An 18,607-nucleotide genomic window follows, 5' to 3' on the forward strand; every position below is an offset into this window, starting at 1 on the left:
AGAAGAGTATAAGAGAAGCCTGGAAAGTTGAAGGAAGAGAATGAAAAGATTTATTCAGACCTGCTCCGGGGGGGTCGGCGCTCAGCCAGCAGCACATGGTCGCTCAGGGAAGTCCAGAACATCCAGCCGGTTCATGAAACAACTGCCTCACAACTTTTACATGTACTTTACTGCTGTTTTTCTTTAGATTAAAGATTAAAGTCTGTTAAAGTCTCTTTATCTTTTCTCCTCCATACTGCTGCTGTAGTTCCTCCCCTCCCCCGGCTCACAGGTGTCTCTAATACCGCAATACACACCCTGCACTGTGAGAAGGACGACACAAGGTGGCAGTGTCTGCATACTTTCCTCATTTAACATTTTAAAATGTGGAACTACACCAAAATACTGCCTGATATTGGTTTAAATACATTTTTTGTGATTTTATAACAATGTGTATATTCAAAGTAAATACAGTTCTTATGTTTTTCATCCAAAATGTTTTATTCATCCTAATGTTTCTTTATTTAATCAAAAATACATAAATATTGCTGTTGTGCTTTTATGATTGAAGTCTATTTTTTGAATGAAACGTCACATTTGGTTATTTGGTAAACCACGTTGATCTCATTGTTTACTGACATTAAACTGTGTCCACAACATGGCAGTAAACACACATCACACTTTGTTTAAAGGCTGCATTCATCCAGGAACAGAAAGTGTTTGTGGCCTGGATGTGATTTTCCTCCAGATGTATAAACAAGGAAAAACTCACATTAAAGGCTGTTTGTCCCTGTTTGGACGGACTTCGGGTGAGTCTTTACACGTGGCTTTCTGCTGTTTTAACTGGGCACCAATACAATGTGACAAGAGCTGAGGCAAGTACATGTTTGTTGAACATCATCGTGAGGATCAGCAGTAGGAAAAGTCTTGTATGTTCCTGTGAAAATATTGTCTTTGATTAACATCTGAAAATGTTTTTACAAATGATAACCATCAAAATAACCAAATTAAAACTGTCCCCTGGTCCCTTACAAAGGCCTTTGTCCACACAAGTTCATTTCCTTATGAAAAAATCCCCTAATATTTACTTGATTGAAAATAAAAGACACTGACTCACACATCCTCTGAGCTGACGCAGAGGCAAGTTTCAGTGACGATTTTGATGTGACAGGAAGTGGGAGGAAGAGGTCCAAGGTTTGAAAACAGTTGAATACAGCCCAAAAAATGTTTGGAAGGAGGCTGTTGTCTTCTTGGCAAGCTGGAAAGACTGCTTTCATCATCATTTTAATTTCCAGGATTGAACCTCCTGTAAGCAACTATAGCTGTAGACGACTATGATCATTTAAAATCATAGTAATTTCTGAATTAGCACTGGCACTGGCTTTTATTTTGATGGTAACAGGAAAAATGGATTTGCTCAAACATCAAAGCAGCAGAAAACAATGGGACGTGACATTTGTCACTGATCTTCTGTAGATGAGGCCTAAAAGCAAAGAAATTGAGATACCTTGGAACCATTTCCAGTCCCCTTGAACTGCTTTGTCAATATATCTCTCTCAATATACTGGATGCGGCATATAAAGACAAAACATAAATAAGGGGTTTTGATTAGCAGTAGAGAAGCAGAAACAGGCTTAGACATAGATTCAGTGCAAGTGCAAAATTCAAATTAATATTTTAATCATTAATTAATAAAATAAGCTGAAGTTCAACCAACAATAAAGAAGCATCTCTGGTCAAACTGGAGAGTTTGTTTTACATTTGAAATGTTATGTATGTAAATGAATTTGACAGCGAAAGCCCTGGTCTTGAAGAGATATTTGACAATGATAAAACATTTCATTTTTCAGCACGTGCATCTGCCCCTGGGATGTGTTGTCATCTCTGGCTCTATGTTTTCATTCAGAAGAGAAAACAGGACAAAATCACCTCCAAGAGACACAACCACTCGTTTATAGTTTAGTTTGAAAGTCAAGTGATTTATGTGATTATAGCTTCCCAGAAAGGCCAGTGCTGATGGTTCCAACAAAACTGATATTTTTACATCATGAGTTTCTAGGGATGGACGACCACATCTTGTAAAAAAAATAATTCAGTTTGAAAGAATCCCTGATCATCTAGAGTCTCCATAAAACAGCAGGAGGCGTCACAGAGTGTGAGGAATGTCATGACTCAGTATTATTTGCATGTCCCTGCATCAGAGTGTGTGTGTGTATGTGTGTGTGTCACGCGACACTCTGCCTGTTGCTGTCTATGCTGTGCGTCGACCCTCCAGAACAGCGTCGCGAGAAGTCCAGAAAGATGCCGTCATGCTCCGGCTCCGAGTCCAAAGACTCCAGGATGTTGTCCATCATGATCTCCGGACTGGACGAAGGACTGGGACCGGAGCTCGTGTCTTGGGCCAGTACTCTGGAGGACGCAGGGGAGTCTGACACCAGCGAGCCTGTGCAGTGTGTGTCCTCGCCTGGGGAAGGCTCAGGGAGGATGCAGGGGGAGTGATGCTGTAGCTGGAGAGGGTGGAGACCCGCAGGACTGTTAGCGTCTCCGGGCCGGGGGTCCTGGCTGGAGGTCACAGTGTCTGCACAGAGAGTTAAACGAACGAATGATCAGTATGTTAAATGTGATCACAATTGTCTGGGTCCCTTATTGATCAGCTGCCTGCTTCAACCTTGAAATTTGCCGCCGTCAATGATTTGTAGGATTTTTTAATCACCTGAAAGAGCAGCGGAGGCTGTGGAGGCTGGAGAGTGGTTGGCGAGGCTGGATGTGCTGGTGTTGTTGGTGGCAGGGGTCGTGGATTCAGCCACAGAGCTGCTCTCCTCCAAGCAGGAAGTCATCTCAGAGACGGAGTGCCGTCTGATACCGGTGACACCTACTGCAGAGGAGTCCACGTCATACTCCACCACAGGGGTCAGCATGGGAACGTTGTAGCTCTTAGAACGTACTACTGGGTTCTTGGCGACGGGGGAGTTACCTGGTTTGGAGGGCCAGGTGCGCTGCAAACGCTTTTCTGGAGAGAGAAAGAAAGAGTGAGAAATACAAAAAGATTGCTTTAGAATCTGAATTATGCATTAGGCATTTGTAACCTTTAAAAGCACTTCTATTGTTATTGTTATTATCTGCACACACACACACAAACCTACCTAATAGGCAGGAGGAGCAGTGCAAATTGGAAGATCCATCTCTGGAATATAACCCATGAGTCCCGAGGTAGGGAGAGACCACCTTCTGGATGAGAGACTCCAGACGAAGGTAGTCATCTGTTACACCTTTGGATTCATGGACTCCCTGCATCACACACACACACACACACACACACACACACACTTGTTTGAGTTAGCCAGTAATTGCTGCTTGTTGGCCAGTGGTATGTTAACTTTAAACAAATATCCGGGGGGGAGAGAGAAAGAAAGAAAGAAAGAAAGAAAGAAAGAGTTCAATTTGGCTTTCTGAGATTTTAATCAAACACTCTGCTTCTACTGTGAGTAGAATCAAAGTCTCTGATAGGTTTGCTGACTTTCAGGATTGTTTAAAACATAATGGGGTGTCCGCTGCCAATAGAGGACACTATGCTTTTACAGACCTGGTCGGAAGACAACAGCTGAGAATGTTGAGTGGATTTGGTCCCAATCTTAGACTGGTATAAATATGTATACACATACTCAGATAAGAAAAACATCAACAGCATTGCTCAGTTAGGACAGAGAGAGAGAGACATTGTACGAACCAAATATAGTTGTTGTAGAAAAATGAATGATGATGAGTCAGTTTTCATTAGAACAGTAATTATTTACTAATAGTTTATAATGTTGATTTGATATTTGTGTCAGCAAGCAGTTAGTTATTTACACATCCAGCAGACATCAGGATTAGTTTGGGCTCATGTTTCCTTCAACCTGATGAATGTAAGTCGAATACTCACTCTCCTTTTAGCCCTGTTTTGGTCTTAACCTCCTCCTGATGTTGTTGTTTCTTTAGCAGCTAAATGCTCCACTATGTTCACCAGCTAGTGGCTAACTGTGTTTGAGCTGTGAGACTGAACTACAACAGTAAAGCTGCAGTGAAACAAAGAAGCTAAAAGACGCTGTAGATCTGAGGGGAACTGCAGAGTCTGGTGATGATTCTTTGTGGATTTGTCACCACTAGGGACTCCTTTCACATTACACATAGTCATTTGACCCATTGTTGATCTGAAAATATTGATTAGAGCAACATTAAAGGTTTGGGTCTCAGTTTTAGGCCAATCCAGAACTCTACTACAAACTGAGAACACGTGTACGAAAAAGCCCGGGACACTGTTGCATCTGCTATCTCAGCACAATCACAACCAATTTCCTTCATGGGAATAAAGGAGGCGTTTCGGCTCGTGAAAGGAAGCTTGCAACTTTGCACGCATCCCGCTTCTCCGTACATCCACTCAGCACATGTGGAGCCTGCGTTGCCCTGTTTATTGGGTCTTCTTGTTTCATGGGGCTTAAGTAATTGTTTCTGCATTGTCGTCAGGAAACACAGCTTTTATTTCTGCAGCGAGGGTAAAAACCACGGTGCACTTGATGTTAGTATGTTTTTAAGTAGATCAGTGGCAAGCAAAATATCCTCATAATCAATATGGTGCTGTTTTATGAACTCATGAAAAATAACAAACAAGAACTTTTCCGTCTTGTTAAAGTTGGATTCAGTTTGAGCCGCTTCCACAATTTTTCACGCTGAGGGGTGCGATACATATGGACCACCACTCCAAAGTCTTTAAATAACAAAAAGGAGAGATCAATCAAGTTTCATGGCTCTGAATCATTGAGCCCATGCATCAAAACCACAGCACAGAAACAAACCACATAAATAGGCCAGACTTCGGTGAACTGGCGTCACAGAACGAAAGAGAAATTACTAACAGATGAAACAAGAAGTAGCAAAAACAGCAGCATTCAGAGCTGAATTTGATCTCTCGTACACTCAGCGTCTTGTCTTAGCTGCCCTGCGTTCCTGTCTGCTTTTATATCTTCCACTCTACCTGTTTTTCTGTTCTCCTTTCTCTGCTTTTCATTGTGGGCAAACAAAAACAGGCCTATTAAAATGACTCTGCAGTATGTAGCTGCACACAAATAAATATATCCTGTTTTCTAGTCGAGTCTTTTTTTACTCTCCATACCTTCCTCTCTCTTGCTGTCTTGTCCTCCTTCCATCTGAGTCTGGAAGCAGCAGATTTGGGTCAATGAGTCACTACAATGATGTCCAGAGTAACTGACACAGAAGCAGACTCTCACAGACTCGTAGTTCAGACTCCCAGACACACTTGAGAGCACATTTAATCCACTTGCATTCCCTGACCCACATCTTACCTCTGACCAACAAATGCCAAACTTTAAAGGAATATAAAAGGTTTTTGGAAGATTGGTTGCTCCAGTGCTCAATACACAGTAGAGACTGCCACTTTTAACTTAGCCAAAGGTTGCTAACTAATGCTAGCTAAACTAATATCCATTTGGAAACCATCACTGATAAATGTTTTTTTAGAGTCACTGCTACATAATTCCTGAAAGAGCCCGAATCCTTCTCAGTTAAATCAATGAACCTTGGTTGGTTCTTCAAAGAACGTTGAAATCCTTTTTCATGTTCCTCCAAAACATATGGACGGTTCTTAATTGTGCCACTGCTAAAATATCTCAAAGGCTCATAGAAAAGCCATTTTATTATTTGGGCTATCTAGAGGAAGCCTCTACAGTAGTTACTTAATTAGATTAGTTTTAAATGACAAAAAGAGATAAGCTTGGGGCTCAGGAAATGTACGTGTCTAATTCACAGCAATCTAATTTCTCTAAGCTTGTTTTACTTAAACTAGACGTGCATCATTTTGAAGAATATTGTGAATATCATATACACTAAAAAACACATTTTGTGTCTTTCTTTTCTTTCTACCTCTCTTAATCATCTTGCAACCTAGTTGGAAAATACCACCTTGATGCACTCAGGAGAAGAGGCTAAATCGACAGTAAAATATGGATGTGATCAACACATACATTTTGTGTGTTGTTTGCGTGACGAGTGGAGCAACACCACAGTTACATGATAAGTAAACAGCTCTCTTCCTGTTCCCGCAGGACGTGAGGGTAATGGACAATTAACTGTGTGCCGCTACAAGTCACTGCACAATGGATGAATAACTAAACCAAATAAACCTGATTCAGCTATATATAAAAATATATATAAATGTTAAAACTCTAAAAGGTCAGGCTTCTTTCTTTGGGGCGATATCAGTTGCCTACTATTACTCACTATAGTTTATTTTTAAATGTTTACGAACTGAAGCTAATTATCTACAGGGGACACGTGAAAGTCTGTGCTCTCATCACTCAACAGATAAGATGGAAAAGTCACGTACTCCTTTGAGCCTTCGCTTCTACTCAAAGTCTACATATAAAAATGAGCTAATGAGGTCTGAGACACTCTAATCATAATTGACTTGCTGATTCTTTTCTGTTTTTGTGAGGACATGAGGGTCTTAAAAGGACAGTGTAGACGTGGATAATACACACAGTCAAATATTGACACAAATATTCAGACACCAGCAGGGTGCAGAGGGCACTGAGTGGTCATGGGAAGATTACTGTGCTCTGTGTTCACACTGAGATTACTTCCTGTGAGATCCCTTTGCAAGAAAAAAATAACTACAGCTCTCTGTGCCCTCTACTCCTCTTTCACCATCTGTTGTCATTTATCCTGTTCCCTCACCCTACATCAGTCATGGCTGTTTGTCTGTGCAAGCAATGTGTGAGAGATAGCATGAGAGACAAAGAGGGTGAAAAGGGGAGGAAAAGATAAAGGACTTGTGTGTGTGTGTGTGTGTGTGTGTGTGTACCTGTAGGATTAGCAGCATCTGTATGATAGAAGGAGGAACTCTGGCTCGCGGTCGTGACAGAGCCTCGTCCAGTTTCAGGTTGAGGGTGATGATGTTCCTGAAGTGGAGCAGAGCCAGCTGACGCACTGACGGCTCCTTTCCCTGAGGACGGATGGACACACACACACACACACACACGTGTCAGCACACAGTTTTGAAAGGAGAATATAAGCATGTGTGTGTGTGTGTGTGTGTGTGTACCTGCACAGGATAGAAGATGGCCTGCAGCATGGACAGAACATCACAGAAGAAGAAGTCCCATGTGTCGGCCAGAGAGTCCAGCAACTTCTGACCTGTAACACACCAGCAGAAAGACAAACAACCAATTAGGAGAGAACAAAAAGTCAAAAGACAGAAAAGAAATTAGAGCGACAAGACATGTCTGGCACATGCAGTCAACAAGAGATAATGTGCTACGAGGTTTTGGGAAAATCTCAGCATCATAATTTAGAAACAGGGTTTATTTTTACCAGAGACACACACAAACTACTATTGATTAAGCCAGAGCAATGGCTCTGCAAGTCTGTGACGCAAAGCATCACTTCCTGTCTGGTTGCTGTGACGTGTGTTTGTGTGTGTGTGTGTGTGTGTGTGTGTGTGTGTGTGTGTGTGTGTGTGTGTGTGTGTGCATGTGCGTATGTGTGGTTGTGTGTTTTATCATATCAAAGGTGATTCAAATAAAAGGTCACACATTTACCACAACAGAAGTTACAAATTACTTTCAGTGTCTGGTTCTCGTCTCTTCAATGGCTCACTCTGATTCTGTGTGTGTGTGTGTGTGTGTGTGTGTGTGTGTCTGTGTGTGTGCTGCAGAGAAATGTCCTTCATCAAGAGTGGTGGTGGAGAGATAAAGCCATGTTCTCACAGTTCAAAATAATAGTTCAAGGGTTAACTTAGCATCTGATATTTTAGTCAATTATTATTTTTCTCTGCTAGACTTGTGACTTTTGTCACATTGAGATAAAAACATTTAGCTCTGGGTTTCCCTGAAATGACTCACTGGCACTGTGAAAGCCAGGAGGCACTGTTAATTATAGTGGAGGTTAATCAAATGACTTCTCTTTGAGATGGCAATTTGTTTTATTTATTTTTTTCTTCCCTCTCATTAAGATGTTTTTATATCTTCTTGACCAAACAACAACACGTACATGTTTTTAGCCACGGTAGCTGCGTCGCTCTAGGCAATGTCAGTCTGTCACAGGTCAGTCCACCACTTTGGTCCAGACCGAACAACTATTGCATGGATTGCAATGACATTTTACAGAGATTCATGTTCCCCTCGGGGGGAATTGTAATAACTTTGGTGACTTTTCATCCAGCTCATCAGGTCAAATTTTCACTTTGTCCAACACCTGCAAAACTAACATTTCCATCAGGCTCAGCTGTAGTTTGTGTTCAGTGCTCATTAGCAAATGTTAGCATGCTAACACGCTACACTAAGATGGTGAACATAGTGAACATTATACCTGCCAAACATAAGCATAATCATTGTGTTAGCATTGAATGTGTGTGCGTCCAGTATGTTTTACACACTCGTGTGTGTTTGTGTGTACCTTCATAGAAGCGGATCTTGTCTCTCAGTATGACCATGCCTTTAGTGAGCAGCTGGTTCTGAAGGTACTCAGTGAAGAAGGAGCCCAGCTCCGTCTTCAGCAGCTGCCTGCAAAAAGCATGAGTGCACATAAGGATATGAGACACATCACACACCATCAGTAATACCTCCTAAACATGAACCAAAACTAATTGGTTCTCATGCACTGGAGAGCTGCAGTGTTTAAACAGCAACAGACTCAGGAAATGAGAAAAGATGTTGTTCACACTGAAAACAATGGCTACAACAACAGGATTAGTATGACAGCTCGCTTGATGTTATTACAGGAAGAGAAAATTTGACCTTTAATCTTTGTGACAAACAACAACATCACTGGGCAAACAGTTGTTTGGACATACAAAGATATCATTTTACAAAGCTTTTAGACTCTTAGAAACAGAACTGATCTCTATCTAGGACTGTTTCTCCAATGTAATCTGAAGCTTTTGTTTTTATTTTTTAGATAAAACAACCCCAGACCACATTCGACTGGTACTCTCTGTGAAGTTCAACCATCCCTGTTGCATTAAGAAATGTGTGTGCAGGTGTGTGTATACTGTATACATTGAACATGCATGTTGAGTATGTATGTGTGTGTGCAGTGTAATATTTACTGTACATGACTGGAGTCAGTTTTGACAACCTTGTCTCAACTGCCCTCAGCTATGCTGTAATTAAACACACAGCAGTGTGTAACCTCAACCCGTCATCTCCCCTTTTAAACAACTTTAAGGTGGTTTTGATTCAGTGGACAGTATACCGTTGAGAGCAGCAGGAGGAAAAACATTATCCATGACGCAGCTGAGAGTGATGCAACAACAGTAACAGTTACTGGGCATGTGTTTATTTCAGTAAAGACTAAATTTAGCATGCTGAAGCTGCCATTATGTGTATATGGGAGCAGGAGTGTCTCTGCTGACAAGAAATCCAACGCTACAGCAAGGGAAGGTGGGAAATTACAGAAGAAAACACTATAATTTAGTCTCTTCCTAAAATACAGACAAGTTCAACATTTGGCGTGCTTGTGTGAAAGTCAGCAAGAGAGAAAAACAGACAAATTAAAACACAAAAAGACAGACGGATAAAGAGATAGACCACGAACCTGACACCTTCATTCAGAGTGTAGAGTTCATTTTCCCCCAGATCTTTCCTCTGGAATACTGATATGACTGCGTTGTGGATGCTGAGAGGAAGCACACACAGAAGCATTTAGTGGACACATATTCACAAAGACTAATGATGTTGTTAAAAGCTGTAATATAAACAATTCTCATTCCTTCAAACTGAGATATATTGTAGATTTGCCTCAATTATTTTCTGATGTGCACAAGTCTCTGCTCATATGAGTGACAGACTTTAGAAAGCAGACTGAACACTCCATCCAGAGAGAGTTGGACTCTCTAAGAGCTCTCCACTCTCCGCTGTCTAGCGTCAAATAAAGCCGAAACACCATAAAAATAACCAGACAAAAGCGAGAGAGAGGACCAAAGAAGAAAAGGATCTATGAGGCAGAATGAGATGAAAAGAGGAGAGAGGGGTGGATGGAGATAAAAAGAAATTGTGATGGACCCTGAGGGAAGAGAGACAGAAAGAGTTGATGCTTATGTGCACACGTGTGTTTGAGTGTAAAGGTTCATATTTAAAGCATGAGTAATGGCACCAACAGAGCTTTCTGCAAGTGGTGTTTATTGCCAAGGAAAAATGATACACACACACACACACACACACACACACACACACACACACACACACACACATATACATGTCCATGTAGACATACAGGCGTGACAGCTTGAGTAGGGTTGCATGCATGACAAAAAAATAACTCAGTCAAATATGAAACGTAAACCAACATGGCTCACACTTCATGCCCATTAAGAATATACACGTCAATCTCTGACAAGCCAACCTGTTCCAGGTGGCGTTGGCCCCGGCCCTCCTCTGCTGGGTCCCTCTGTCCTTGCTGCACTCCTCTGCCAGTCCTCCAGTTGTTCCTCCCTTATCCCCTCCACCTCCTCCTCCTCCTCCACCTGGGGTTTTCGCCTGCGAGAGGTCGGTCAGACTGGAGAACGAGTTGCTGCCCAACCTCAGCTTGCTGTGGAGACTCCTCAATATCCAAAAGACAGAAAGAGACAAATAATAATAGTCCGCTTTCCACATATGTTAGTGGAACCCAATAAAAGCACAGAAAGCATTAAAGTCATCCAAAGAGAATAATAAGTGTTTTTTGGGGGTTTTTTTTAAACATCTTTTTGGTGAAATGTAAGTACAGTGGATTTGGTTTGAGAAATTTCCAAATCCATCAAAAATTCAGGATGTGTTCTGTGTTAATTAAAAATCAAGGCACCGTACTGAACAGATAAAATACAGAACAACACCCACAGAAACTCAAAATCAGCAGAAAATCCCAAAATGAAACTGTGAGGTACAACTGCTGTGCACAAACACTGCAAGTCCTTCTGATTTTAATGGCTGACAACATTAGCATTTATTGATGGGTGATTACTTTTTATTAGCCACCTGTTAATGTTTAAACAAGCTGATGTACTGCTTTGGAAACATACAGTAGAGAGGCAGGAACAGGAAGAGCGATCAGGAGGAGAGTAAAGTCAGTCGACCCGAAGGAGCAACACAAATAGACAACAAATAGAGACCTGTGGCCTGTCCACACGTCTTCATAGGGCTGGTAAGGTTAGAGTGGTTGGGTTTTAGGTTTAGTTTTAGTTTTGGATAAGGGTTGCTGTTAGGAATGTAGTCGTAATGATTAAGATTAGGGGGAATGAATTACGTCAACAAGGGACCTTAAAAAGTACAGAAGAAGAGGAACAAAGTAAAAAGTGTGGTGTAAAACTGCTAAATATGTCACGTACAGTTCATGAAAAATGTACAGTATATGTGTGTGTATATATGTGTATTTGTATCATGCATGTATTGTATATATATACGCAGGCAAGTATAAATATACACACTGCAAACGCCAGTTCTTTACTGCTCTACTGTCCAATGAATGAAAAAGACTCATTCATTCATTCAAACAACCAAATCAACAATTTCTGCAATAATTGAAAACATACAACATACCTCCCTCCACACACACACGCACACACACACTTGAACATTATGTACTTACTCTAATAACTGAAAAGGTACCACATATCCCCACTCCATGAGTGTGTGATAGAAAAGACGAAGATGGTGGAGGAGAAAAGGTGTCCTCATGGGTCTCTATCTCACTCTTTCACATGCTCTTTTTAGTCATTTTTTCTCTCTCGTTTCATCTCTCTCTCCCTTCCACTTCTCCCTCCTAATTCTCCTACCTTAACTGTTTCTATTCTTCTCCACCCTCTTCTCTCTTTGCCAGTCTGTGCCAGTCGGTGACCATGTGACCCTGTGAGCTTTTGTGCCAGGCGAACAAAGGAACCCATTGAGGTTCGAGAGCTGCCAAGAGGGAGGGGAAGGATTTAAAGGTGACACACATTTCACTTCCTCCTCCTCTCTTTATGTCAAGTTGTATTCAAGCTGTCATCACATGTTGGCCCAATTCACTAATCACTGGTCAATATTTCTCTATTTATCACGCTGATTTTGTCTGATTTTTACTGCCATCTGCTGTGGAATTATTCACTTATCTTACATTTGCTATGATCCATGCTCAGTGACCCTTGTTCACATGAACTGAAATGAATTTAAATGAATTTGGACACAAAGAAAGCGAAAAGGAAGGGGCTAAGAAGAAAGATAGAAAGTGGGAAAGAGAAACGAGGGGATGGAAAATCAGAGGCATGTAAAAGGATATGGCAGGGAAGAGGAGAGAAGGTGTGTGTGTGTGTGTGTGTTGTAGGTCCGTCTGTCAACCTGGATCTTAGTTCAACGCCACATAAATAGGTCAGTGTGAGAAACAGGAGCCCTGGGCTCAGGCAGGCACATACACACACACACTCACACACTTCTTGTGTCCAAGTGAGGATGAGTTTCCAAATTCTCTCAGAAAAGGTGCAGTGTTGTACCATGTGCCACTCAATCTACAGACACTTCAGTCAAAGGTTGTACATTTGGGTGAATTAAAGGACACTGACGTAACCCAGAAGATAGACACTTTTTTGTTTTTGGCTCTGAAACAACAGGAAGCAGTTGAGAGAGAAAATGCTGCGGTCTAATTACTAAACAAAAGAGGACAAGGGGGATGTTTGCATGAATGAAAGAATGAATGAGGTCATTCAGGAATGTGTGTGAGTGTATGTGTGTGTTTTTCACTTTCATCTACCTTTGTGTGTCGAAAAGACAGGGACAACGAGAGAAAAAGGAAAAGAGACTGCAGTGAAACACTGAATGAGACCTGCTGGCTCAAGTGTGTGTGTGTGTGTGTGTGTGTGTGTGTGTGTGTGTGTGTGTGTGTGTGTGTGTGTGTGTGTGTTAGTCTTTACCTCCTAAAGGAGCCCTCTCGTTCCATGTTAGCCTTGACAGACAGCTGCGACCTAGCGACCACCCTGCAACCACCGCCAACAAATCAGCATCTGAAAAAGGAAACAAGCAGAATTACTGGTCGAGAACATCATCTGACTTCAAACAAAATGATCACCTGACACGAAAAGCTTAATGGACTTTTGTTGAGTTGATTGTCTAGTTTGAAACCCAAGTGAGTAGGGACTTTTTCCCAGAAGATATCTTGACACGTCACGTGTTGAATAGAGCAGAGCCGTCATTACTGTTATTAGTAACACCTGTGCTTTTACTACTACGAGAAGTCAACATGTCTACTGTGAGAAAGGCCTTTGACATGTTCACTGCACCTGGAGAACATCTTGATTATTGTAAATTGGAAGACTTTTTGCATGAAAGAATATACTATTAAGAATAATAATGAGTGTCTGTGTATTATCAAATGTAATATAGCTATAAAATAATAACAATTTTGATGTATTATCAGTAAGTAGACTCCATCAGCTGCCTCCATCTATACAAAGAACAAAGATCTATGCAGGAGCACATGGTCAGCTCAGGGCGTAACAAAAAAATGGGATTATATGCATTACTACTCATCAAGGGTTACATGCTCGATTTTATTTTCATAACAAGTGAGATAAAGTGAGTTTTTGAAGAGCCATTTTCACCTGTGAAAGATTTAACAGTTGAAAAATACCTCCACAGACCTGACCTGGGGACAATGGGGTGAACAGAGAGACGTGGACTGTACCAGTTTCCCTCATTTTGCCCTCACTATGATGTGAAAGATGCTTTCATTGCACAAGACGTTTACACATAGTGGTTTCAAAGACAATAAGGCAGTTTAAAGCCCTTGCTGGGACGTCCGGTGGCCTTGTGGTGGATTAAGAAACAGGCCGTATAATCTCAATTTCCACAGTTTGATTCAGGCCCAGGCTGTTGTGGCATGTCATGTCCCCCTATTAAATAAAGGCAAACTACCCAAAAATAATAAATATATAAAACAACAGGGGAAGCTGCAATGTGCTCTGTAACTGTAGCAGTAAAATACTACAGTACTAAGTCAGACAGACACAGTAAACTCACACAGACAGACAGACAGACAGACAGGTGTTTCTACTCACCGTCTAGCTAATAAGACACACTATTCTAATCAAATTACAGTAAAGTGGTTGAGACGGACATTTGATCCTACCACGAACTCAAATGCCCCCACTCTCACACACACACACACACACACACACACACACACACACACACACACAGATAGAATGACACGTATATGAGGCAGGTTTGTCGTACACGGCCAAACAGGATAAAGCTGAGGCTTCCTCGTGGCCTATATCACTGTCTTCAAAACAACACTTTTGCTGCTTTTCATTTTCTTTGCTCCACAGCCTTTTAATGACATCGATAAAATATGCAACATTAAAGTGTCAGTGATTTACTTCACAGCTCCAGTGATGGTTTTAGACTCCATACAGGCAAGCAAAGTTACAGTTGTGTTACTAAAACTGTTTTATTTTTAAATGTACTGTGGGTGGGTTTTAGGTATGAGGGCCCTGGTGGAGTTGAGGTCATGATCGGGGTAATCATAGTCTGTTTAGATGAAAACTGTCATCTAAACGATGTGTTTGTCTTTCAGGCTTTCCTGGAAATTTGTATTTGTTGCTATGCAATATAAACCATGACCTATACACATAGTCTATCCTAGAGCATCTGTTTATTTCATCTTTATTATCAAGTTTTCTTTTGTTTCTTTATTTCTCTGTGAGATAAAAACGGGTAAAGGTAAAAAAGTGAATGATTTTGTAGCCATACCTTTCTCTGCAGAGGGAAATGTCTTGAAATGAAATGACACACACACACACTGTGGGTCAATCCTGGTGCTGCAAGTCCTGCCGCCTGTCTCTGACCAGCCCTTTCTCATGCCACGCTTCGGTGTGGTTTGGTGCCTTGCTTAAGGGCTCTTAAACTGTAGTTACCATGGAGTGTGGTTAAGGGAGCAAGAGAGTGCTTCTCATTCAGCCTCTGGCCAGATGAGCAGTCCAGCGAATGAAACCAGCGAGCTCATTTAAAATCCCGACTTCTCCGAGTGTAAATCCTCCTCCTCCTCCTCCTCCTCCTCCTGCCTCTCTCTCAGTTTCTCTCAGACAGTTTACATTGTAAGCAGATATCAGGGACTCCACTGCTCAAAATGAACACCCATAATCTGCTTTAACTGGGACACACAACACACACACGCCACACCATTCTGCAGACTGGCAGCACGACAGGGAAATTACCACCCTGCACCAGTCAAGTGTTAAAGTAAGTGTTTGCTGAGTCTTGCGGCAGGTTTGTCTGCTCTACCAGCTCCTGGCAGAAAACCAAACCACAAGCTGGAGGTCCTGCTGCACAAATCACTGGTGTCTGTTTTTAAGAGCTAACCTGACGACAGTCTTCACGTCTGCCTCTTGTCTACCTGAGGGCAACTAGTGTGCAGTACAACACTTTAAATGTATACATGCAGAAAGCCTGGAGTATGGTGCAAGAAGATAGCCATTACATCAGTAAAAGAGAAAATGAGCTTTAGGACAAATCATAACCCTGTATAGAGTTAAAATGGAAGGTTTATTTTAGGGATTTAAGGCAATAATAATCTATTCTTTTACAGTAATAGTTTATAGTTTAGCTGTGTGTTCTTTTATCAGTATAAAACTGACGAGAGGACAGTTGCTTTTCTCAAGTTTGAACTGAGTTGATCGATTTTCAAACAGTGTACTCACTTTGTCTGAAGTCTTCCTCGCTCCCGTTAACAGCGAGGCTTCTCTCTGCTCAAATCCAGCGAGAAAGTCGACAGTGAGTCCTGTGTCGCTGCGGGGGCTGGAGGTGACGCAGTCGCAGCAGATAACAGCGCGCGAGGGCAGCGCACGTTCTAATGAAACGATATACGGAGCTGACCCCGCGTGAGCTGCGAGCTGTCAGCGCGGCTCTCCGCGAGCGTCAGAGAGAGAGGGAGGAAGTGAGAAGCGCGAAGCTGCGTGTGTGTGTGTGTGTGTGTGTGTGTGTGAGAGAGAGAGAGAGAGAGAGTAACGATGTGTGTGTGTGTGTGTGTGTGTGTGTGTGTGTGTGTGTGAGAGTGTGAGAGAGAGAGAGAGAGAGAGAGAGAGAGAGAGAGAGAGTAACGATGTGTGTGTGTGTGTGTGTGTGTGTGTGTGTGTGTGTGTGTGAGAGTGTGAGAGAGAGAGAGAGAGAGAGAGAGAGTAACGATGTGTGTGGGCTGTGTGTGTGTGTGTGAGTACATGAGGCTTTGTGTGTGAGATGTAGCCTATGGAAAGTGTTTGTGGTTTAGTGTGTGGGGAGTTTTAAAGTATCATACACATAACAGTGGAACAGATAGATCAAAAGCCATGAATACATTTCTAGGTTTTTGTTGTTACTTCATATTGTAATTCCATTACTGTTACTTCTGTCTGTCCATGAGCACATGACACCTAATGCCAAGTACATTTACTCCAGTAGCGAAGTACAATTTTGAGGTACTATTTCCTTTTGTGCTACTTTCATTGGCAGATCTAGAAAACTTTGCAACAGGTTTTGGCAGGGTCGTGCATACATACCACTTCCTCGGGTAAATGACAACAGAAAACAGCCAACAACTAAAGTAGTGGTACTTATTATAGCTAAAATGTCCCCAGTCTGACAGTGAAGGGTGCAGCCTGTATGTGCTCACACTAACAGATGGATGTTAGAGATTGGCCACTTTTAAATATATTGATTTGCTAATCAAATCGATCTGCTGACACTGACACTGCTGTTGTAATGATGCAGTCTCAACCAGAGCTTTACCAAAACCACTTAAGAATGAACTGTCAAGCTCAACGTTACTGCCTCAAACGAAGAACGTCTGTACCACATTTCATGGCAATTCATCAAATACTTGTTGAGACAACCAACCAACTCGTTTTAAACTCCAGCTTGAAAGTGACTTTCTAGTGCAGATTAGAGGCAGCGTTGTCAGCAGGGTGAAAACATTGAGTCTTTGTTGTCAGCAGATTGGACTCCCATCATGTTTAATTCATAGCGAAATAATTCACGGCCAAACCAATACAACAGCAGCCCACTCAAAACACTGGACATTACACTGAGTGCTTTTACTGCCGGCAGAGAAGTCCACTCAGCAGCTACACAGGCTTCTGTGTGTGTTTTTATGTGTGTGTTTTCACTCGAGAGCCAACTTGAATTTACTGCTGCGTCCAGTATCTAATGTACAGATCACTACATTAACCACAGAGCTCACTGTGTCCCACCAGACAAACTGCACTCTGTCTGCAGAGGCCGCATAAATATGCAACTGTACTCCTCTGTTACTGATGCATCACACACACAAACACACTGCACTGTCCCTCCCACTGTAATAAGAAACAGGTTTATAATAGCACAGTCTACTGGTCAAGGCCAGATTGTATCTTAAAAGTTCTCAGGACCATAAAACCACCACACACACACACACACATACACACAAGCACCTGGAAAAATACAGCTCGCCCAGAGTTCACTGATCACTTAACATTATGTAAACAGAGTGGTACTAATTCACGCACACCCATCTTGCAGACACAATGTATTTTGGCATGTACAGATACAATAGACTTGCTCACAAAAACACAAGCATATTTAATGCAGACTGGCACACAACACACTACATATCAATCAGTTTCTAGACTAGAGGAAGGGCGTGTGTGTGTGTGTGTGTGTGTGTGTGTGTGTGTGTGTGTGTGTGTGTGTGACCACCAAAAACCTGCAGTCAATGAGTGATGTGAGTTTTTCCTGCAGTTAGTGAGTGTTTGTTTTGGGACGTTCTCTCACCCTTGTGCCTTGTGACTTGAAGAGAAACCTGCTTATAACTAGTGTGGGCGTGTGTGTGTGCGCGTTTGTGTGTGTGGGTTTGTGTGTGCGTGTGTGTGGTTGTATAATGTGTATCTGTGTGTGCAAGTGCGTACTGTATCTTGATATCAGGAAATACAGGATGAACCTGCATTCCCTCCTCTGTAACTGAACACTCCATCACCTTGAACATGCGTCATTTATTCTGTAATTTATTCACTGACAGTTAGCTCAAACGCTCAGTTTTTAGTTGAGATACTTTAATATTAAGCCATTTATTAGACTAATTGCCTCTAATTGACAAATTGTACTTTGTGGATACAGTCCATTCCTAGTACTCCTCTCTCTGATATAGTTTATGGCTGGCAATTTGCACTTCTACAGCACACTTTGAAGTTGATTTTAACAAGGAAGCTGTAAGTTCAAAAACCACAAAGCACACCGTAAGAGTGTACAAGCCCATACATGGCAATATGAGACGCACTCTGTCGAAAAGAAAAAAGCTTTTTCAGTGTAATATCATTAGATAATCAAACGTGGGTGTTTGAGGTCATTCAAAAAAACGAAAATTCTTGCGTAGTTCCTAATGAGTGTGAAACCTGTAAACTCATATCAGGAGGATTTGCTCTCCCTGGTTTTGCTTTTCATTTCCTCTCCTACACACACACCTCTCACTCTTTCAGATGACTTCACATGTTGAGGGGCTTCCCCTTCCTGGTTACTGTTGCCATGGCAAGTGGATTGAAGGGTCGTTAAAAAAAAAAAAGATATTGATTATAATATCTGTGGTTTTACAATGTCTTGCAAGTGAAATTCCATGTCTTTTCTTG

At 41.8% G+C, this 18,607-nt stretch overlaps 1 protein-coding gene across 2 annotated transcripts; it reads right to left on the bottom strand.

Annotated features, from left to right (window-relative positions):
• Positions 1-475: 475 nt before the first annotated feature.
• Positions 476-15,873, bottom strand: LOC139305170 (proline-rich protein 5-like). 2 transcript variants are annotated; one of them, XM_070929115.1, is made up of 10 exons: positions 15,677-15,873; positions 12,890-12,979; positions 10,375-10,572; positions 9,568-9,648; positions 8,428-8,534; positions 7,076-7,167; positions 6,836-6,976; positions 3,123-3,267; positions 2,693-2,989; positions 476-2,557 (listed from the first exon to the last, which is right to left on the bottom strand). In XM_070929115.1, the coding sequence occupies exons 2-10, from the start codon at positions 12,913-12,915 to the stop codon at positions 2,205-2,207; spliced, it is 1,440 nt and encodes a 479-aa protein (XP_070785216.1). In that variant the 5' UTR covers positions 12,916-12,979; positions 15,677-15,873; the 3' UTR covers positions 476-2,204. The 2 variants fall into 2 exon arrangements, with proteins under 2 accessions (XP_070785216.1, XP_070785218.1); XM_070929117.1 differs by lacking the exon at positions 15,677-15,873 and adding an exon at positions 14,730-14,929.
• Positions 15,874-18,607: the final 2,734 nt, after the last annotated feature.

The sequence above is a fragment of the Enoplosus armatus genome, chromosome 22 (assembly GCF_043641665.1).
Source record: "Enoplosus armatus isolate fEnoArm2 chromosome 22, fEnoArm2.hap1, whole genome shotgun sequence".
In the NCBI taxonomy this organism is placed as follows: domain Eukaryota; kingdom Metazoa; phylum Chordata; class Actinopteri; order Centrarchiformes; family Enoplosidae; genus Enoplosus; species Enoplosus armatus.